Raw genomic sequence first — 24,477 nt, 5'->3', positions numbered from 1 at the left:
GAGTCACTGAAATCACAAGTTCATGCCACCATAACCAGCTCTATTATCTTTTTAAAAAACAATTTTAAAAATACACTTAGTATTAGATTTTTTTAAAAAAGTCTTGTATATTAATGTTAGACACTACTAGTAAAATGTTTAAAGCAAAATGCATTGTTCCATCTTGTATTGTCAGCCTAGAGGCATTCATTATTTAGAAAAGGCACTTGGCTGAAAATTAGGAAAATTTTTTAACTCTTAATTCTACTAATGACCAAAGATTGATTTCAGTAGGTACAATTTCTCCACCATTTTTTTTGTGTATTAAACTTTAAATAGGCTGACTTCCCAGATAAGCATCAGTTGAAAAAAAGATGTGTATACTTATGAATGATATTACTATTACTATGACATAGAATCACATGGTACCGTAGGAAGCCTTTGGGAAAGCAAGCCTAACTCACCACACACTCTCCTCGCACACATATGCTGTATGGGTCCTTGTAAGAGCAGCGCGTTCCGTCGTGTACCAGTTGCTTCATGTAAGCAACATCTCCAGTCTCTTTGGACTGACAGTAAAGGTGGCATCTTTTCTTGGCTGCATACGGAGGGGGGATAAAATTAACTATTTACATAAAACAGAATGTGTGAAGAGTTTAGTCTATTTTTAAAATATAAAGTTTTCAATGTGAAAACAAAACAACTACTATATAAATAAAATAAGCAGCAGAAGAAAAGTACAGACATGCCAATATGCATATTTGGCATATTTGTTTTAGTGTGAGTGATGTATGATTTGTCATCTAAACTGGGATACTTCTGAGAGGGAAAAGGAGCTCCATTAATATTTGAGTAGGGACGACAGGTACACACTAAGACCGGCCCAGTCAACCCAGGCTGAACAGCAACCCTAGATTTCAACACAGATCTTCAATAAACTAATTCAAATTTTGTTTTAACTATGTTCAGAACTCTGAGAGTATTTTGCTTTGGTCTGACCCAATCAACCAGCAGAGTTTCTGTCTCTTATGAAATCTCATTAATTAAATATAAATTTTGTGACTAACTTCATCAAAATAAATAAAAATAATGCATCTCTTCTGAATGCATTACAACTTTCAATTCGTATATACATTCACCTTTCTTCTGAAAGAGCTTTAAACTGAATCCAATAGTGTATTATATCACGTGATAATCACGTAACTATTTTCTGTTATCGCTGTAACAAGTAATATATTTAATCAAGAATTCAAGTATAGTCAGTGGAATCTTAAAAGAAAATTTTTGAGTATAGTTTTTAGTAACTAGTTTAGAGTACAAAAGTTCAAGATTATGAAGAACCTTTTGTTATTAAATAACGGTCCTTTCTTTGTGTCCTGCCTGACTCAATTGTAAAAGAACTATATTTTTTTCTAGATATTCTGAAATGACAGATCACACGAAGCCAGAAACATTTCCTAATAGAAAGATTTCAATTAAATCAGGAAATTCAGCATGTCTCCCAGGCGTCACTTCCCACTGGCCGTTTCACTGGGGATGGGGATAGTGCTGTTTTCCAGGACCTTCCTTCCTCTCTAGAGAAGAGAGAACTTAAGCCTTGTGCTTGGAAACACAGGAAGGCTTGCTTAGCACCATGTTTCCTAAGTTACCAAGTTGGGCTCAAGAGTCCTAGGGGTTGGTGTTGGCAAAGCTTAAACTCTGAAGTGACCATCCACACAGCAGGAAAGAGTGGGACTGTACTCACAGTCAGGATGTTCATATGGCAACCAGTGGTGTTTGGTATTCTGGTATTCAAAGTGGGAGTTACGCTGCTGGCACTGCTGTGCTCTGAAGTCCTCAAAGTGTTTTTGGCATTCTTCTGTATTACAAAGCTGATACTCAAAATTAACACCAGGACAATCCTGACCGCCATTGATGGGCCTAAAGAAAAGACAACATTGAAAAAGGCCGTTTGGCTGGGGTCCAAGTTGAGGCTTGCAGACACAGGGCTTGAGGGCAGAAAGCCAGAACGTCTAAGCTGCCAGCACAAAGTGAATGAACTCATACTTTCTAATTCCAGTCCCTTCCAAAAGCACCCTTCTCTCTCTGCTGTAGGATAAAGCACCCCAAAACTCAAATCGGCTTTTCAAACCGTATATTTTAAATGTGGGGAAAAAAAAGCATGTTAAAGAACTTAAAAGCCTGTATACAGATACAAGGAAGTTTTATTCTCTACCATGTATAAAACATGTAGATTTAACTCAAAGAAACTTTGATCATAGTTCTCTGCCTCCATTTTCTCTTACCTAAAATGCAAAAAGTAATAGTATCTTCCACAGAGCAAAGTTGTCAGGATCAAATGAGATAATGTATTTAAAGCACTTAGACTAGACCCTGGATCATAGCAAACCCCAGTTGCTTTTATTATTATCATTTTGGTTGTTTTTGTTTCTTTTTCTACACAACCATCATCTCTTCCCGTGTATACAGGCACGTGGCACCTGATAAATTTTTAAAAAATATATATTTTAGTTGTAGGTGGACATAATACCTTTATTTTTATGTGGTGCTAAGGATCAAGCCCAGGGCCTCACGCGGGCTAGGTGAGCATGCTACCACTAAGCCACAACCCCAGCCCCTGAGAGTCTTTATCAAAGACATGCTCAAAGATATCCTGCTGCCAGAAATAGAAAGAGTTGCCCAGATGTTAAATCCTAGACAAAGAAGAATATAATATTTAATAATTACATTATTCTTTTTCTTTATAAAATAAAGTCTGCTGAGCATACAATAGGAACTGAATAAATTTAACCCAAGTGAATGAATGAATACCTTTCCTCCAGTAATTCCCTGGCCATTCCTCACCATCTTTCTGTTGCCCTACTCTGATGTAACTGCACCTACCCCTGGGAAGTGAGTCCTTAATATTCTCAAAGGTCAATTTCTTCAAAAGTCTCTAATCTTCATTCAAGCTTCTCATCTTCATCCTTGACTACTCTCCACAAGATAGATAAATGATGATTTATCCAAAAGTGACACTATTGTTTAGGAACTATGAATAATTTGTTTTTTTGGTCCCATATTTTTCATTTACTTCATGGAACAGAATATTGATCACATGAAAGTATTTTCTGGTCTATTCAAAAATAACAAGAATTGTAGGGATTATACTCACATGGGATTATTGCACTGGCGGGTTCTGAAACGAACGCCAGTTCCACAAGTCCGCGAACAAGAGCCAAATTTTGTCCATGACCCCCAATTACCATCTTGTTTTTGTTGATTAGCATTCTTCCACATGCAGTGACCCTTATAGCACCACTTAGAAAGATGACAAAAGGCGATTATGAAAATCACAGACACTGCAGCTGAAGTTACACAAGAACCCCTATTTGAAGATCTTCATTTCTTTACTTTTTTTTTTTTCCTGATAGGGATGCATTTAAAATATCCAAAACCAATGACGCCAGCAAGATACCCTAACAGAAGGGTAACTTAGACTTGACCTTTTTTAAGCATAAAATTAAAATGAAAACTAATAAAATGTTCATCCAGACAAGTGTTTAAATGATACATTCGTCTGTGAGTATCAAGCACCAATAATTTTCTGGACACCCAACTTGCCAGTGGATACAATTCCACCCTCTATTGCTTACCACCTATGTCATCTCAGGACTTGAAAATGACATGAAAATATATATCTGGACTTACAAAATAAATAATATAATATATCCAAAACCATGATATTCAGTTTTCAAAGCACTTTTATTGTTGTTGTTGTTGTTTTGTACCAGGGATTGAACCCAGGGACACTTAACCACTAAGCCACATCCCTGCCCTTTCTATTTTGAGACAGTCTCCCTCTAGTTGCTTAGGAATTCATTAAGTTGCTAAGGCTGGCCTTGATCTTGCTATCCTTCTGCCTCAGCCTCTGGAGTCACTGGAATTACAGGCATGCACCACCATAGCCAACTCAGCTTTCAAAGTACTTCTAATAAATAAACTCTATAAAATTCTAATAAAATTTTAGATTTTATAAGTGGAATTTATAAAATTCACAAAGGGTTCTGAAAGAAATTTAGGTGATATAACTATATTTACCTTTTAAATGAGAAAAATTAAGGCCCGGAGTGGTTCATGAGTACTTGAAGGTCATCTGACCAAGAAGAGAACAGTGGGACTACTAAAACGCTGATACCAGAGGCACCTTGTATGTGGTGCCCTGCCTACAGAAGATGGTCAAAGGGCAAACATTTTCTTTCCAAAATTTTTATTTGATTTTTCATACTATATACAATAAGTATCTCTCTAAACTAAACTTTTATAAATTTAATTACAACACAATTATATTTAGAGGAGTTGGATGTTAGGAGTTGATTAATCATTTTAGTAAAGCAAAAATTAATTAACTTTATTTTATTCAAAAGTCTGTGATAATGAAAATTCATTATCAAAGCCAAACACTATAAATAATGTCAGTTGGCATCATGTCTGACATAATGCAGGTATTTGTAATGATGAGTTTTATTATTATGCATGATTCTCATCACAAGTACAGTTTATACACATCTGAAGTCAACCTTTAAAAGAACTTAAAGCTATGTTAATCTTCTTTGCCAGCTTTTGGTCCTGTCTACAATATCTTATTTCTAAACTAGTCAGGGCTCTTCAACTTGAGTTTTTAACATGCCTTTGTTTTGGGATCTCTGCCCTTATGAGTAGCATAGCTTGGCACACAGCCAGTATCTGAGCATTCAGTCCTGACTACACAATTTGAGATTTAAAACCTCTGGGCATCTTTCCCCAAGGAACGAGGCCAAATCTTCTGTATAAATTCACATTACTTTATTTCTGGGCAACTTTCACAAGGAATGAGATGCCAGCAAGTAAATCAAATCCTACTAGCAGGGGGCCAGAGATGCTGCAGAGCTGTTTCCTCCCATTCTATCTGTAGAGGGCTGACTGGTGGTCTCAAAGATAACGGATCCTAGTCCCTGGACTTGTAAATGTGAACTTATTTGTATAAAGGGTCTTTGCAAATGTGAGTAAATTAATGGTCTCATTTGGGGGAGATTATTCTGCATTACTCAATGGGTGCCAAATGCCATTACTTATAAGAAGGGGGCAGAGGGAGATTTGACACAGAAGAGGAAAAGGCAATTTGACCACAGGAGCAGAGGATGCAGTAGGCACAGTAAGCCACTAATCAGGAATGTGTGTTGAAACAGGAAGCTAGAAGAGGCAAGGGCCAGATTCTCCACTACAACCTTTGGAGGGCGTATGACCCTGCCCACCCACTGATTTAAGTTCAGTGAAGCTTAGTTTGGATTTCTGGTGTCTAAAACTCTGAGAAAGTAGATTTCTGGTGGTTTAAGTATGAAGTTTAGGGCAATTTGTTGTAGCAGCCACAGGAAACTAGTACTTTATCTTCCTGCATGTTATGGTTTACATATTAGGTGTGTCCAAAAGCTCATGTGTAAGACAATGCAATAAAGTTTAGAGGTGAGATAATTGAGCTATGAGAGTTTTGACCTAATCCTTGATAGGGATTAACTGGGTGGTAACTATTGGCAGGTTAGGGTGTAGCTGGAGGAAATGGGTCAATGGCATGCTTTTGGGGTATGTCCCAGGTGAGAGAAGAAGGCTCCCTCTGCTTCCTAGTTCCATGTCCTGAACCACTTTTTTCACCACACTCTTTCCATGATATTCTGCCTCACCTTGGGCCCAGAGCAATGGAGCTGGCTATTGATGGACTGAGACCTCTGAAACCATGAGCCCCAAATAAACTTTTCCTTCTCTAAGTTGTTCTTGTCATGTCTTCTGGTCACAACAATGAAAAAGCTGACTAAAACATTGCATTTCCATAACAAAATCTCAGGTACTATGGTTTCCATGAAAATGATAGCACAGCTATGTTGGTCATTTGACCAACTTAAAATTATCTTTCAACATGTCAGAAATCTGCATTGTATAAACTGATATACTCACTTTTCCAGCAGCACATTCAGTCCCATCAAGTGGGGGTCCCTTTTTAGTCTTACAAAAGTAGGGGTTATCAGGATGGCTGCACCACAGCTGTTTACAGGGGTCAAAGGTTCGGAACTGAAAGAGAGAATCAAATTCTCAGTGAACTCTCAGATGGCAACATAGATACCAATGATATGTTCTACAGTTTCTTAACGTCACATCTTTTGTATATCTTAATTTTAAGTTAAATAGCTAAAGTATGACATGTTAAGAAAAAAAAAAAAAAAACACTGTATAAGAATTCCAAGTAGAGAATACTTTTATTTTGCTTTTCTAAAATACCAGTGATAAACAATGATTTATTTGGGATTCTTTGCTAGACTTTCAATTTTTCTGCATGTCACTTCTACTTTCTGATTTTCAAACAGACAATTTTGGAATTTTAAAATGTATTGTAATCAAGAACATTTAAAACATGGAATCTTATTATAACTGTTTGGCAATTATCAAAATGCCTTCTCTTTATTCCTGTAGGTATGAATTAGTTACAGATACTTGTGTGCATTCTTTGCTTATTTCTACATTTTCCGCTTTAAAAACAATCATCTTACCATATTTTTGAATTTTTCAAAAAAATTTTCACACAATTTGTTTTTATATTATTTCCTACACTGCTAATTACCCACATACAGCCTTATGTTCATAGACTTTTTTTTTATTAGTGCAGACTTTGAGACATGCATTTATTGGTTTTAATCCTTGATTACTTAATGCAGAAATTATAGTTTTCCATAACATTGAGTCAAAGGTTTAGAATTCTAAGGTCTAAATCATTAGTGTAGGTAAGTAGGAGCTCACAGTGTATTCTATATAGACAGACTAAATGGCTAATACATGGAAGATTCCAAACAGCAAATCAATTTCTTGTCATTACCAAAATATACATTTTTTTCTTTCTACAGTATTTTTTTTTCAACATTATAAAAGGTTTTCCTTTTTTTCCTTTTCAATGAACTACTGAAGATCAGCATGGAAATCTGATGAAACATACCTTGAAACTGAATAGTTACACAGAAGACTAGTTGTAGTGGATTCTACTGTGCATTTATGATACACCCGCCTTGTGCTAAACACTTTAATCACATCATCACATTTAATCTCACACCACCCCTATGAGACAAATATTACCATTATCCACATTTTACACATATGAAAACAAAGCCCGAGGGATTAAATAAAATTCCCAAGGTGGAACTTTTATCAAGAGTCAGAATTAGGACCTGACCCATCCAGTCTTCCCAGGACGTCCATATCCTGATTCCCATGCTATACTAATGTATTTTCATGAAATATAGCAATATAACCCTTCCCTGTGGTCACAAATACATGGAATACTGATTGACAAGACAAAGAAAAGCCTGTATCTAAGGCTTAAGAATCATCTCTGAAGGTCAAATATACTAGGGAGGAAAAGAACATAAACTTTGGAGCCTGAGAACCTTGGTTCAAAATTCAGCTCCCCTATTTCCCAGATGTGTGTCTTGAGCCAGCTGCTTAACTTCTGTAAGTCTTGGCTCTTCCTTTTGCAGAAGTATATCAACTCTCTTCTAGCCTTTCATGAGGATTAAGTAAAGCAGTATATTTAAAATATTTGATTTTACCATCTTACAATATATATAGTAAGCACAAGGTAACTGGTAAATATTCTTATATTTGCACCAGTGAGTTTATAAAGCTCACCAAAGAAAAGCTACATGAATAGATTCCAAGATGCAAAAACTAAATTAACTATGGGTAACGTACCGCAGTGCACATTTTGTAACCAACACCAAAATCAAAACGACATTGCTCATCCATAGAATAATTTATTCCAGGAAGTTCTGGGAGCTTGGGCCAATCATGTTCAAAAGGGTCATCAAGGAGACAATCATAGGAACTGCAGGAAGGAAAACATTACAGGTAGTTAAAAGTTATTTAAAAACATATCCTAATGGGAACATGGTTCCCCATGTTCTTAGCTTACAATACTATATAATTTCATCAGATCACAGAGCAAATTCACGAAAACACACACTTTCAGGTTTCTCGTTTCTGTTCCATTTAGAAAAAGATTCTTCATCCTTACGCATCCCAGCAAATGAAGTCAAGCACAACTTAGCCTGATTCATGTCACTGGCTGAATTTCCACATGGTGTAGCAGGGCAGATCTTAATACCTATACTACAGAGCACAGGTTTTATAATATATACAAGAATCACATGACCCTTCTCTTTCCATCTTCAACTCAACTTTGACCAATAGTTGAAGATTCCATAAAAACTTTAGTAAAAGAAAATCATAATTATGCACTTAAGTTCTAGGCTTAAGACTAAAATACTATGATTGCGTTATGCAATCATCACGGCAAAGTCATAAGAAAATGTTGATTATTAACAACAGTATGCATTTACTGGAGATTTTGTTATGCTCAAGATCCTAACAGTCAATTTCATGTTTGGAGATTACATCATAAATGCTCTCATGACATGCAGCAGGGCACGTACTGGATGTATCTTTTCAATTCCTGACCACTGCATCGGGACCAGTGGTAACGATGAAATGCTGCTTGTACCAAGGGAGCCATGACACTGCCCATAGCAGTCTCGTCCCCACACCTGTTGCCTTGTCCATCATGCTCCATTCCCAACCTAAAACACAAAGAAGACCTTGTGGGTGAGAGTCAATGAGGGTATAGCTTTTACTTAATTTTTTGTTTTGAGAATAAGTACAGGGAAAGATGTCTTTTCTAAGTCAACATGGCTTCCTCATGGAAATCACAGGCAGTGAAATCGAGAGCTATCTGACAGAAATGCCTTTCTCATTCCACAGCTATGAAAAGTCCAGGAGTGCCTCTTCAAGACAGAGTCACTCATTGAGTTTCAGTGCATGACCTCCTCACTGTTTTCAGCTCCTCACATTTGGCAAGAGAAGAGAATTGCATGCTGGCATGTATTCTACCCCAAGTGTGAACAATACTGATAGAAGCAAAGAAAAGATCTTTTTTTTTTTTTTTTCTTTATAGCTGTCAACAGTGACTTACACATGGCCAGTTTCATGGGCTACTACAAAAGCAGATGAAAAACCATCCTCATGATTCAGGGTACAACTTCTCACTGGATGACACATGCCCGTGACTGGAGCATATCCTGTAGAGAATAACAATTACTTTTATTTTCATTTTATGAGAAAACCCATTAAGAATTACTACTGGACCTTTGCCTAGAGAGGGGGGGCGGGTGGAAAGAAAGAGAAAAGAAGCTTTTCAGCAAACAGGGGCAGCATTATTTCCCAGCTAGCATTATGTGCCACATTCTCTTGGGAAAGCCACAGGTAATGGTCTCTAAAAAGATTCATTGGGTCTGCATTCTCTACTTTCCAAAGGACAAAACAACAACAACAACAAAACTGCTTAGGGTTACCATTCTGCTCTGCCCACCAGCTAAGCCTTGTCTTTCTATTTTAGTAAATGGTCCTTCATATCATGGTACTGATGAAGGGAGCCAGAAATTCCATCAATGTTGAAAAGAAAATCATCAGTCTGCTTTTTCCAAAGTCCACATCAGAATTTATTAGATAAATGTAAGCTGACTTTGGAAGAAAGCTCTTTGGCAGCAGTCATTTCTCATGGCATCTCTTTTCTCATTCCAAACAGTTAGTGGAAATCACACTGCATTTTACAGCATCCCCTCCATACCCCAAATGCACAATCATTATTTTAAAGGCAAGTATAATTTATGATGGTATTTAAGTGGCATTTAACATTGTTAATTCCAAAAAAGTCACTGAAAGCAATAGAAAGAAAATGTATGCTTGGCTGGTGTGGTGGAAAGTGGTGAAGGAGATCTGAACATTTGAACAGACTGCCTGACTTAGGATTGCTTTTGAAAAGTCATGCCCTTAAGTTTTTCTTCTACATATTAATGGCAATACCTTGCATTCCAGCAGGTCCAAAGTCTTGCCTGGTTAAGAAAATTGCATGATCATGGTGCTCAGAGTGGTTGGGATCAGATTTTTGTTGTTGGCAAGCCCAGCGACACACATTCTCTAAGCTCCTGGATGGGTTTCCTCTTTCTATGAGGCTAATGGACTAAGAGAAACAATATGTTAAAGACACATATAACATTTCCCAAAGGTTTCCTTTAATAACTTTTTCTAAAGTTGAAATTGGGATTACAATACTTAAACAACAATTTAATATTATTTGGGGCTTCAGATACCTGCCTTGGTTTGGGAATTCTAAATGCCCAGGAAGACTATCTTGATGATAATCAATACTACCTGTGTTAAAGTTAATGGACACCATTTATGGGAATGTCTGATACTGGGATCTGCTACTGTGAGGCAACTCAATATTAATCATTTGGGTAAGAATTTCAGAAGTCTAAAATATTTCCTGGTTCTGTTTAGATTTTAAATTTCATAGATATTAAGAACAAAAATATTGGGAAAGATTCTGGCAGGAAGCTTTTCCCCAGAGATATGAAAGTAAAAAGCCTTAGTTAAAATTTTTGCATATTTCTTTTCTTTTGGTGGTGGGTGTCGGGAATTAATCAACATGCAGGAAGAAGAGAAGTTCTTCCATGAGCTGTCAAGTCTGGAAAAATCTTAGTTTATGGGGAATAGTCAAATTATATAAACCTCACACTGAAAACAACAGCAACAGATTTTTATCCTCATGATAATAAGGAGGGATGGACTCTTATCTTTTAGTTTCAATAGATAGATTTAAATTCTTTGGAATGTTGCCACCATCACTTTATGGTCAGCAGTTTAACGTTCAGGGGAAAAGGGCCCATAGTTCAAGAACCTGGGAGCTACACTTCCCAGACTGTTTCTGATGGAATGAGAAACTGAAATTAGAATCCCAAATGAGTCCTTACTTGGCTGACAGACTGAGAGTTTTGTTAAATTTCAGCAAATGTTATTATCAGTGTTTACATTCTTAATAAAATTAGCTAGATTTGTTATATGCTGATCACATATTTCTCCAAACAAATGATTTAGCAACCAACAGAAGGCTGTTAAAATTTCCAGCTGGAATTAACTTGTGTTCCTTGGTAGCAACACAAAGTAGGTCAGGTTCATGCAAGAAACTAAAGGTCAACAACACCCTATCATTAGACAAAGATAAGAGGATTCTAAGTATGTAATGAAATGCAAATATGTGGGGTTTTCCTGTTTCTTAAATGCACAAATTCAATAGTATTTCACAATTGAGAAGATTAATTATGGGAGAGGGACATGTAATTTTAAACATCAAGAAAGTGGCCAAGTTGGTTGCTTCCTGTATGTTTCCTTCTCAAAGGGAGACACTTTTTAAATCTATTTTATTATTTTCAAGGACAGAGACAGATCTAGTATCATTTTAAAGCCAGTTAAAGTCAATTATCTCATATTAAAAGCCTATATGTGTATTTTGACCTAACTTTTTGTTTTTAAAAGGATTAAAGCTCTTTTAAATAAAGAAATCACAGGGCTTCACTTTAAAAGATGAAAAATATATGTTTTAACAAACATATATTTAACATATATTTAACAAACATATAACAAACAAGAGAAGGCAGAGTCCTGTCTTTTTCATTCACTGATATATTCAAACAGCTAGAAAAGTGTCTGCTACATAGTAGAAACTCAATAGAGACATTCTGAATGAATATATAACCACAGACTTGATGATAAACTAAGCTAAGAAAATCCTATTTTTCTTAATGGTATCCATTCATTTCATCCACAGTCATGCCTAAACTTAAGATAACTATCTACATCTCTGTTAGACAGAAGTAGGAAAGCAAAGAGTAGCTGCATAAAAATTCCCACTTTCTGCTCAGATTTGGAGATCTCTATTTGTTGAGGCAGTTTCTCCTCCTCAGTTTGGGAAACGAGGGATTTCCATGAATCTGATCTGGATTACTTATGGGAGAGGGATATGTAATGTTAAACTCATGAAAATTGCCAAATTAGTTGAAGCTACAGCCGTTTAGTTTTCTACCTGCTAACTCAGTCTTTACTGTTCATAGTCCACGTATTTTAATGTTTTACCTTTGCATAGCCCAGCATTATCATGCGCACCAGGACCACATTTATATGTACTCCAAGGGACTCATCATGGTAAATTTCATTCACCTAGAAACAAAGCAGAAAATTGCTAAAAGAAAAGCAACACAAAGGACTTCATGAGATGTGCAACATTTAAGGGACCAGCCACGTAAGCCATGACAAGTACTCAAGTCAAGCAATTTCTTTCAAAATTTAGTTTAGGCTGCATTCTGAAATGAAATAATTTAGCTTGGAAACATTCCTCAGACATGTGAATTATTGATTTTTCAAACTCCATAGCAATATGAACACAGAAAATGTACTCACAGTGGGCTTCATTAAGCTCATGTAGTTTTCTGAGGAATCTCCATACTGCTTTCCAGAGTGTTGCACCATTTTGCAGTCCCACCAGCAATGTATGAGTGTACCTTTTTCCCCATATTCTTGCCAACATTTATTGTTACTTGTATTCTTGATATTTGCCATTCTGACTGGAGTGAGATGAAATCTCAGTGTAGTTTTAATTTGCATTTCTCTAATTGCTAGAGATGTTCAATGGGATTTAAAATGAGCATAGTACAGTGACAAAGCCACAGCAATGTTTCATAGCAGCTCAATTCACAATACCTAAGCTATGGAACCAACCTAGGTGCCTTTCAACAGATAAATGGATAAAGGAAATGTGGAATATATACACGATGAATATTACTCAGCCATAAAAAAGAATGACATTATAACATTTGCCAGTAAATGGATGGATCTGAAGACTATTATGCTTAGTGAAATAAGACAGTTCCCCAAAAGCCAAAGATCGAATATATACTCTGATATGTCATAATGGGGGGGGGTGGCTGGGGGAAGAAGTTCAGTGGATTAGACAAAGGGGAAAGAAGGGAAGTTCCTGGGGATAGAAATAGTAAAGACAGTGGAATGATTCTGACATAATTTCCCTAAGTATATATATGAAAACATTACAGTGAATTCTACTATCATGTATATCCACAAGAATGGTATCCTAACTAGAATAAGATATATGTCATGCTTGTATAATTATATCAAAATGAATTCTACTGTCTTGTATAACTACAAAGAATTTTTAAAAAACACTCGTGTAGTGTTAGAAAAATTCTGCATGTTCCTGATATAATTTACATGTAACATTCACCAAAAGAAACTATAAGAGGATGACCTTGGTGCTGCAGTCATATTGGAGAAATACAGATAGCTGGCATTTCCACTGGGGTGTCCACATGGCCAACAGGGGTACAACATCTGCTTGCGGGGGCTCATGGTTGGGGGGTATGTGTACAGGAGCTGTGGTGGTTTATCTATCTGTGCTCCAGAAAACAGGTGGCTCTCCCAGTGCCACACAGGAGTGAGCTGTGGCAATGAATGCTTAGAAGTAATGTAAGGAGGTCCTTCAGTATTTGAATTATTGAAGGTGATTGAAAAAGTACATATCAGATGAATGTCAGCCTGGGATGCAATTCAGAAGAGCTAAACTTAGTCACTACTTGTTACTTTTTTTAAGTTAGGTTGAAATTTCTAAAAGTGATTTGGTACACTTTAATTTCATGGTGCTGGAATTAAAGCAACCTCAGAGATCATAGTCTAACTCTGTTTATACAGATGAGGAAGATGAAGCCTTTAGAGATTAAGTGACACATAAAACCGTAGTCAATTATTGGCAGATAAGGAATCTAAAGTAGACTGCAATTACATATTCTGATTAAGCTAGTGCAAAATAAGTGCAAATAAAAATGCTCAACTTGGCAAATACTAGGAGATGGGAAAGGTGGGGTATATGACTAGATTATAAAGTTCTAAGCTATTCCCCAAAGCAAGAACCCAATGCTTGTCCCAGTAACTAAAAGGGGTGGAAAATTAACTGACGTTTGGACAGTAGGCACAGCCAATCTAAAACGTGCAGTGAAGAGAAAGGCATAATCCCACAGAGAGATGCTATACACACACACACACACACACACACACACACACACACACACCTCAAGAATGATGGAATGCTCTAAAAAATATTCATGAAACAGAAAATTTTGACTTGCCACATTGACCAAGAAACAGACCAAGAAATCTCAACTGAAACGTTTCAAGAATCCACAGAACATCTTAAAAACCAGGACCCTAAATGTAGACTGAAGGCATACTCAATTTGTAGACAGCACAAAAAAGGAAAGAAGAGCAAAGATGGAGGCAAAAGGGTTAATCTAAAATATACTAAAGATAACAAAGTGCAGTTTCACAGGAAAAATGCAAAGCTCTTTTATGTGGAAAAATGCATTCATATACATACATACATTTATAAATACATGCACACATACAAAATGCATGTGTGTGCATATACACACATGCTTACAGAATATAACACCCAGTTTAATACCTATACAAGATAAGCTAAGAAGCAAAGAAAAGAAATTTGCAATGCACATTTGCATCACATAGAGGTGAAGGCACATAGCCCGTGCCCAAGCTGTCCCACTGAGGTTGGAGTAACACCTGAAGGATTCAGTTGATTTTTCTATGTTGTTTTATAAAAGAGATGTTGATGAGCATGATCATCTTCAGAGAGGAGCTGAGAGCAAGGAGTCCAGAAAATGCATCCTATGAAGAATGACTGGGAAATGTAGTGGTTAAAAGCCTGGACAACAGACACTGAGACTCAGTCAAATGAACATAATAAAAATACTATCTCATAAGTTTGAGGTAAGAATGAAAAGATTTAACTCATTCAAAAAACTGCTCAAAAAATTTCTGGTTGAAGAGGGAGAGGGTGTTTAAAGGATAGAGTACAGAAAGTGCAACAGAAAATCTAGAAAGAAAACTTAAGAGAAGTCACATGATAGAGAGTTTAGATTTACACTGTATGCCTATAGAAAATAGAACTAAAAACCTTTCCCATTATTAAAGGGGCAAATTTCAGTTCATTATTAAGAAAAACTGAATGTTAGACAAATGATCTCTTTGGCCATGGGCAGATTCTCTTATCTTCATACTGCCTAATTGAAGACTGAATCCTCTCACTCTTCCCTTCTGGGTTAATTATTCGATTTTTAAAATTCCCAACATTATAGTTCCAGTAAAAGCAAAAAGTCTAAGGTCACATCAGTCACTAACACAGTCATCCAGAGGCTCATGGGTACTCCAAGAGAGTTCTTGTAAGTCAGCTGTTTCAAATTAGAGCATGGCTGTACACAGATATATAACATGCACTCAGTTTAATGTAGTTGAAATGTAAAAGGATTTGATGTTTCAAAAAAATGGTTAAAAAGCAATGTTAGAAAACAAGCAAAATGAAGAATGATTAAACTTTAAAGAAAGTAAATAGGATGAAAAACTGAATTAATTGCTGTCGAAGGAGCATGATAGAGGATAGGAGGCACTTATAGCTATTGCAGAATACCAGTGACAATCACACAGTAACATAGCGTGTGCATAAAAGTTACAGGAAACACCTATACCAGGAGCTCTCATAAAACAAAGGAAATGTGATAGCAGTGGCAAATAGCTTGTGATATTTTAGTATAAAATGTACATATAATCAGTCTTAATTAGTAAATTCATTAGCACTTGGTGAATTTTAAAATCAATATAGTACCAAGAAAAGTATGCCAGCAAAATTTGTGTTCCCAATAGCAATACTACATTATTGAAGGAGTAAAAGGACACTTTTAAAGGTCAAATTAACATTCATCAAAAGAAAAGTATTCTTTAACAAAAGTCACCATTATGTTAGGCTAATCAAATAACAGGATGCTATAGTAAAAAACAAAATCAGTTATGGAATGTTCTGATTCAGCACACAATTATGAATGTATACATGAAGTATACATTATTATGTGGTAAAAATAATCAAATGTAAGGGAATAGTAATACTTTTACATAGCAAGAAGGTATTTTCTTAATGTGGCAGTACAGCAGTACTAGGTGTCTGTGACATGCAAAGTTCTGGGTCTAACTTATAATTTTGCTTTCCAAGGATTAAAAAAGTTGGTTCCTATGTATATTTGCTTTTAAAATGTATTGAGTTCTTTGGCTGCTTTTCATCTTGCCAGGCCTTATCAGTTCCTGAGATGCAGTGATCTTATACTCCAAGACACACAGGACATGATAAGACTAGAGTGATAATGCAGCATGGCAGGATTAGACATTCAAAGCTTTGGACTCTGGTTGTAGTTCTGCCACTGATAACACTTAGTGCTCTGGGGCGATTTGTTAACCGCTTTGATGCTTCGTTTCTTTGTTTGAAAATTGCAATTCTAGTTGCTCTACTTGCTTCTTTTGTTGCTTAGATCAGGCAAGACCCCACACAACTACACTCAGCAAAATACAAAGTACTTCAGTACCAGCCACTGAACTCTGCAAAAAGTACTATGGATAGATTTCCATAATCCACCTGAAAAGATCAAGCCGAACAATTGCCCTCTTATAGTTTTCAATAAAAGGAAATTTAAGTTGCTTCTATTTGAATTTTAAAAAATCTCAAACAAATGAAAGATGTAATTTAAATTATCAAGAAAATTATTGGAGAAATCATTTGACATTTATTTTTCAAAACATGTTCTAAAAGTTGCAGAAAAGCTCTTTCCAGTAGGTGGCAGTATACACATTTTACAGTGGGTAAGGGACAAGCATACCTCATATCACACATACCAGTTGGTAAGTCTTCCTTTCCCTATATTTACACACAGATAAAATAACTTTCTTAAAGTTAAATACAATTTTAAACTATTCTGGGTAAAAAAATAAGTTTTGAATACCTACTCAGTTTACCCTTAAAAGCAAAGAAAAATATTGGAAAAAATGTATTAAAATATTTTTGTCATCTAATCAAGATATTATATGAGTTATAAAGAAATCCCCATGATCTGCTATTTTTGCCACTCAATAAATCATATGTAGAAGGAACTAAATCATATCATACTGAATTAACAATCTGAATCTATTGGGAGGGACTAAAATATATTTTTTAAGTGTTTTAATAACTTTTTAGTTAACAAAGCAATTTTTTATGAAGTAAAAGCAATGTCATCAATAAGCAAAAACAATAGCTAATTGTACATACAGTTTTCCAGGTTCAAGACAATATTTTAAACTCAACATTTATTAATGCAAGTAATCCTCAAAACAACTTTATAGATATTATTATCTCCATTTACATCTAAAGAAATTGAGATCCAGAGAAGTAAGTTGCACAACATCACACAGTAGAGAGATCAAAGGATGAAATCCGAGACAGTCTGATTCCACAGTCAGTAGTTTTAACCATTTTGCTGCATTCTACAGACCTATAGACCATAGCACCATGTTACTACATGAAAAAAATATTTGCTTTTAGAATAATCAGTCATGATTTATCATCTCTGAGTCTAAGAACATAGTTGTGAAACCACACTGAGAAAGAGAACTTAAAATTTTCACTTGTTTTTCATAATCTTCCTTCATATAAATGTTAAAGAAAGAATGACTGAATTTAATATAAATAACAATTTCTGAATGGTCAACATAATGATATAGTAAAGTACACTGGAAAAAATAGAGAGGAGATAGAGCAAATCAGAGGAAAAAGTGTGTAAGAAAAACAATAGGGTGAAGTGTATAACTAGTGTTTTGGGTTGTGAGAAAAACATTAAACACAAGCATTCTAAGAAGTCCTGTTACTGACACTATATAATTAATACCAATCAAAATATGTCCATGCAAAAATAAACATCTTTTCACCATGAGAGCCAATCCATGGTACTCTGAGGTGTTCAGGGTTGAACCCAGAGTACCTATTAGCTTAACTGACTGAAGTGGTAAACAGAATATTAATTCAATTTTCAGATGACCTTAAATTGGAATGAGGTTGCCAATGATGTGAAGAGAGAAAAAAGGTAAAATCAAATCAAGTATTCTTTTCCTTGAAAGGAAAATTCCTTCCAGGTCTATTCCCGGACAGGACAATTTCTCCCAGGACATTTCCCTGGCAGGACAATCTGACCTGCTTTGTCTGAGCAGCTGATGAACAGCTTTGTTTGGCTTGAACAAAGTGACACTCATTTTTCTTTGAGATGGGTGGATTAGGTCCTGAGAGGCATGACTGCATGGTGGTCAAGAGAATGGGTTCTGCACTCAAGCTGCCTGGGGAGGGTTTAGTTCTGGGACCTTGGACATGTTACTTAATTGTCTCAGGGCCTCCATTTCCTCATCTGTAAAGATAGGAGTGTTAAAAGAAATAAATGAGTTCATAGATGTACAGTGTTTAAAATGCTGCTGGTCTTCGAAAATGCAAAAAAAAAATGTTAGTCATAATTATTGCTGTTTTTATATAGAAGCAAATAAATAGTATCTATTCATAAATTTTTAAAAACGGACTTTCAATTAACTGAAGTAATGACAAGACAGCCTGGGTGATTCTGGCTGAATCTGATAGAGACTGAAAAAATATCACTCTGATCACAACTATCTGTCATGTAGCCAAGTTTCAAACACATGCTTGCTTACTTATCAGTCCCACACTCTATATTCCTTTTATTCAGAGTAGGTGGGTCTTTCCCAATCTAACTCTTCTTCCCTCAATTCCAATCTCCCTCTAATAATGTTATTTATTAATACTCTTAGGAAGTGTGTTTTGAATAGTTGTTATGTGCCCAGATGTTCCAGGTGTAGGGAAAGGAATAGTATATGAGTTTGAGTCTCTGTTCTTATCAATCATGTTTTCTAAAACAGGCTACAAGCATGGAAACAAATAAATACAAAAAGACATGCAGGTGAGTCCATTTCAGATGAAAATAGGTGCAGTGAAGAGCAGAGATCATGAGAGTCTTGTGAGTCATGGGATCTAGGAAGGAGAGGGACAGGATTCCACTTGAGACTAGATGTTCATGGGCAGGAAGGATGAGGTCGTGCAACTGCTTGAGGAAAGTAATCCCTGAAGAGGTAAGAGAGCAAGGGTAAGCAAAACCTCGACACACGTCAGAAAGCTGCAAACCCTGCAGCAGGGCACCCCATCACTTGCACAAGGCAGCTGAGACCCAGAGAAGTTACACGGGTAACCATATTTCCCCAAAATGGTTCACAGAGACAAAATTCAAATAAGTCTATGGGAAACCAAAGCTTGTGTTCTTCTTACTGCTACCTTTCCTGTCATATGGAAGCACTGGGTCTCTCCCTTCTTCTAAGACTTCCTCCCATTTGGACCCCAAAAATCAACTCTCCATTTCCCTATCCAATCTTTCTTCCTGGAAGCTGCTTTTCCTCTTTTAGTAATCTTCTCCAAATGCCTTCCTGAAAAAATAATTGGCCTATGATGTTTTGTAGCATTTGGTACTGTTTACCAGTACATTCTTCAATCACACTATTCTATTTCTTTAGAAGATTAGCTCCTTTTTCTCCGACTACCCCATACACATCAATGTTTCTCAAGGTTTTGTTTTTCAACCCTCTTCTCACATATTTTTCCTACAATATTTCATCCACTGCTATTACTTGAACCAATACCTGCTGATGAACCCCAAATGATTACCTAACACTTATCTCTCTCAGACTCCAGTCACCTGTTCAGCCCATCTGTTTAGAAGTGTACCTATTCACCTCAAAATATACTCATCTCCCTAAAATCTGTTCTTCCCTTCTGAAAAATCACATCACAGTTAGAGACTAAATCATCCCAATTCCTGCTTTTCCTTCAAGTCTTTGGAGTCGATCTGTTACCAAGTCCTTAGACATTTCTCAGACCTGTCCAACCTCCACACCCAGCAGCTTAGTATCCATCCAACTCACTTGGACTGTTGCCACAACCCATTAAAAAATTTGCAAATGTTTGTACTCGGTTGATTTAGACCCATTTTAGTAGTTCTTCAGATAGGAAGGCTATAAAAGTCAGATGGTTGTTTTCAATAAGCATAAGTCTGTCCTTTTATGTAAATTATGCTTTAAGCTCATTTAACCATCAAGAGAGTTTGAGGAGGATCAAAAATTGGCATAAACTACAAGACCCTAAAAACTTTTCTGGCCTTTTTAACAATGTATTCATACCAAAAACCCAGGGAGAATAGATTCCCTTCCTTCAAGAATTAGAAAGATGGTTCCCCAAGTAAGCTGAAACCCTTCCTATGTTTTAGAACCCTAGCAAACAAAGTTAAAGGCTGGAATAAACCATGAAAGGATAATATCATTCTGATATCTGCAGCACAGGAGAGAAGAATGTATGAGTTTTAGGAAAAAAATGTGGGGCTGCACAACCCAAGAAGAAAGTGGAGAAAAAAACTGAGAGGCTTTAGTAAAATCTAAAGGGACATTTAGAAGGCAACATCTTAGAGGGTGCTTCAATATTAACTTCACCTGTGATGGGGAGACTTGCTTCTAGAATGACAGGTCCAGGATATTTCTGGGAAGGTGCATGTGTTGATATAGGAGGTACCAGAACTACTTGTGCTCACTGTGATTTGTGACTGTGATACTATGTTCAATCCACATTGGGGAAATTAAGACAATCTGTTGGTGTAGGAAAGAGTAATAATGTATACAACAAGGTGTCATAGATGATGGTTCATCCCCTATCTCTGGCACTTAGACACTACATATGTTTATCGCACAGTATCTTACAGGGCCTTTCCTCCCAACCATCCTAATGTATTCAGAGTTTTCTTTCTAGAATACATACCAATAAAATTATTAATCCTCTTTAAAGACATTTATAACTTTTTGTTAATGAGATAAAATTCAAGCTCCTAAGGATGGCACATACAACTTTCTCAAGTTAGCCTTGACTTCTCTACCTATTCTCCTCATGTGCCATCTCCCTTAAACACCCTCCAATCTTACCAGGCAAATAAACTAACAGTGGTTCCAAAGACACCATGAACTAACACTTTCAAGTATCTTGTTACAATCTGTTTCCTATCTTCCAAGATGGTCTTCCCCTTTTTTTTAGCAGGGAAATGCCAATTCACTCTCTGAAGTCCATCTCAAATGGCACATCCTTCAGGAAGACTTCATTGGCCACAAGCATGATTTGCCAAACCACATCCTCTCCTTTACAATTCATATTTGCATAGTGTTTTGTGGCTGAATCTTCTGAAGAAACCATCACATTTTATTATTATACTTTGTTGATTTGTTGATTTTTCCATTAGAATTAGCAAGTTGTGGAAAGTAGTTAAATTTTATCAATTTTTTTTTTTTTTTTTGCCTCTCAAGGATCTAACATGACCAGGTTAATGGAGATCATGAATACTGGGGTAAGTTAATACATAGACTACTGATGTGAATTCAAATGTCAGAAGTGGATCCCAGATAACTACCCAAACTAGAAAGCTGCTACACAATTTGTTTAGACTGCCTGAACACATATACTATCCAAATAGTTCACTGTTACAGTACCTGCAGGTACACAAGGCTGCTGCCATTTGAGACAACAGCCAGGCCCCGTAGGACCCCTGGACAGACCGACTGAGCCCCGTCTCCAGGAGCCCTCAGCTCGACCAATCACTCCCTGCCTCTGGGGCCCTCACATCGACTGACTGCTCCCTGCCGCCAGGACCCCCAGACCAACTGACTGCACCCTATCACTGGGACCCCAGACCGACTGCACCCAGCCTCCAGGATGCCACAACCACACCAAACACACCCGAACTCCAGGACCCCTGCCTGACCAACCGTAACCCGCCTCCAGGATCTCCAGCTGACCACGTCCACACCCTGAGCTGCAGCTCCCCATTTGCCAACACATTTGGAAGCCAGAGCAGCCATCTTGGATAAACCTGGAAGCCATAGCTCTGATCTTTAGGTGGGGCAAATCCCATCCTGAGACGCCTGCTGGAGACTTAAAGCTCAATGTCAGGTACCTCTCATGCATCAGGCTACTGAAGACTGGGAGGTTTCATTACTATACGACTGTTATACTATAGATTTTCTTTTTTCTCCTTATTGAAAATTTTTAAGTTTTTATTTCTTTACTTTTCTTGCTCTCTTTTCCTTTTGTTTACCTGTTCTCTCAGTCTCTTTCTCCCTTTTTTGCATGCTAACATCCAATTTCTTTTGATTACATTCTCACCCTTTCTATTATCTAGAACTTCTGTATATTCTTTTCTTATCCCATTAACAGCCCCATTCTACATCCCTCTGCATCCTCTTTGTCCTTCATTAGAAACTGCAGACCTTATTGCAAATCTGTTTGTTTTACTGAAGATAATATTTGAACTCATTCTTTTTATTATGATAATTTTGTTATTGTCTTCATAGGGGCTATTTGGTCTAGGATTGCATAGCGTCTGAATTGGGCACTGCTAATATTGATCTCCCTTAAAGAAAAGGTTTTGGAAACCTATAGGGCCACTATAAGCCTATAGAGGGAAACCTTCAATACCCCAGATCTGCACTGCTAGAGGGGAAGATACATGAACAACATGAAAAAACAAGGGAAGAAAATGATCCAAACAAATCTAGATTCTATATTAATAGAATCCAATGACAGTATGTTAGAAGAAATGTCAGAAAAGGACTTCAGATTATACATGATAAAGATGATACGTGAAGCAAAGGATGAGATAAGAGAGCAAATGCAGACAATGAATGATAATACCAATAAGCTGAAAGAGCACCTGCAGGAAGCAAAAGATCATTTCAACAAAGAGATAGAGATTCTCAAAAATAAAAAAAACCAAACAGAAATCCTTGAAATGAAGGAAACAAAAGAAACCAAATAAAAAACTCAATGGAAACCATCACCAAAAGACTAGACCACTTGGAAGACAGAACCTCAGACAATGAAGGCAAAATATTTAATCTTGAAAATAAAGTTGCCCAAACAGAGAAGATGGTAAGAAATCATGAACAGAATCCCCAAGAACTATGGGAAATCATGAAAAGACCAAATTTAAGAATTATTGGGATTGAGGAAGGCACAGAGATACAAACCAAAGGAATGAACAACCTATTCAATGACATAATATCAGAAAATTTCCCAAACCCAAAGAATGAAATGGAAAATCAAACACAAGAGGCTTATAGAACACCAAATGCATGAAATCACAACAGATCCACACCAAGGCACATTATAATGAAAATGCCTAACATTCAAAATAAAGATAGGATTTTGAAGGCCACAAGAGAAAAGCATCAGATTACATATAGGGGGAGACCAATACAGATAGCAGTCGGCTTCTCAACCCAGACTCTAAAAGCTAAAAGGGTCTGGAACCACATATTTCAAGCTCTGAAAGAACATGGTTGCCAACCAAGAATCCTATACCCAGCAAAACTAACCTTCAGATTTGAAGATGAAATAAAATCCTTCCATGATAAATAAAAGTTAAAAGAATTTACAAGTAGAAAGCCTGCACTATAGAATGTTCTCAACAAAATATTCCATGAGGAGGAAATGAAAAACAATAATGTAGGTCAGCAAAGGGAGGAACTACCTTAGAGAAAAACCACTCAAAGGAGAAACCAAGCCAACTTAAAAACCAAAAATAAGCCCAAATGACTGGGAATACGAATGATATCTCAATAATAACCCTGAAAGTTAATGGCCTAAACTCATCAATCAAAAGACACAGACTGGCAGAATGGATTAAAAAGAAAGACCCAACAATATGCTGCCTGCCACAGACTCATCTCATAGAAAAAGACATCCACAGACTAAAGGTGAAAGGATGGGAAAAAACCTACCAGGCACATGGACTCAGTAAAAAAACGGGGTTTCCATCTTTATATCAGATAAAGTGGACTTCAAGCCAAAGTTAGTCAAAAGGGATAAAGAAGGACATTTCATACTGCTTAAGGGAACCATAAATCAGGAAGACATAACTATAGTAAATATTTATGCCCCAAACAATGGTGAATCCCTGTACATTGAACAAATCCTTCTGAATTTCAGGAACCAAATAGACCACAACACAATAATTCTGGGTAACTTTAACGCACCGCTGTCACCATTAGATAGATCTTCCAAACAAAAACCAACCAAAGAAACCATAGAACTCAATAACACAATCAATAACCTAGACTTAACAGACATATATAAAATATTCCATCCATCAATGTGTGGATTCATTTTCTTCTCAGCAGCGCATGGAACCTTCTGGGAAACAGACCACATGTTATGCCACAAGCAGCCCTTAGGAAATGCAAAAAAATAGAGATACTGCTTTGTGTTCTATCGGATAATAATGGACTGAGAGTAGAAATCAATGACAAAATAACAAACAAAAATTACTGCAACACCTGGAGACTAAATAATATGCTATTGAATGAAACATGGATAACAGAAGACATCAGGGAGGAGATAAAAAAATTCTTAGAGGTCAATGAGAACGATGATACAACATATCAAAATCTCTGGGACACTATGAAAGCGATACTAAGAGGAAAAATTCATTGCATGGAGCACATTCCAGAAAAGACTGAAAAGTCAACAACTAAATGACCTATCATTACAGCTCAAAGCCCTAGAAAAAGAAGAACAGAATTACAGCA

General features: G+C 36.6%; 1 protein-coding gene across 1 annotated transcript in view; it reads right to left on the bottom strand.

Moving 5' to 3' along the window:
• Adamts3 (ADAM metallopeptidase with thrombospondin type 1 motif 3) overlaps nt 1-24,477 on the bottom strand; it is a 270,571-nt gene that overhangs the window by 27,548 nt on the left and 218,546 nt on the right. The window contains exons 6-14 of the mRNA XM_047566569.1: nt 12,004-12,087; nt 9,895-10,051; nt 9,005-9,110; nt 8,469-8,612; nt 7,729-7,861; nt 5,947-6,060; nt 3,134-3,279; nt 1,724-1,899; nt 444-577 (exon numbers count right to left, since the gene is read on the bottom strand). Of these exons, the coding sequence (XP_047422525.1) occupies nt 444-577; nt 1,724-1,899; nt 3,134-3,279; nt 5,947-6,060; nt 7,729-7,861; nt 8,469-8,612; nt 9,005-9,110; nt 9,895-10,051; nt 12,004-12,087 (1,194 nt within the window). The remainder of the gene's footprint in view (nt 1-443; nt 578-1,723; nt 1,900-3,133; nt 3,280-5,946; nt 6,061-7,728; nt 7,862-8,468; nt 8,613-9,004; nt 9,111-9,894; nt 10,052-12,003; nt 12,088-24,477) is intronic.

This window comes from Sciurus carolinensis, chromosome 10, assembly GCF_902686445.1.
Source record: "Sciurus carolinensis chromosome 10, mSciCar1.2, whole genome shotgun sequence".
Classification (NCBI taxonomy): domain Eukaryota; kingdom Metazoa; phylum Chordata; class Mammalia; order Rodentia; family Sciuridae; genus Sciurus; species Sciurus carolinensis.
Note: the sequence above shows the minus strand (reverse complement) of the source record. Positions and strands in the feature narration are given on the sequence as shown.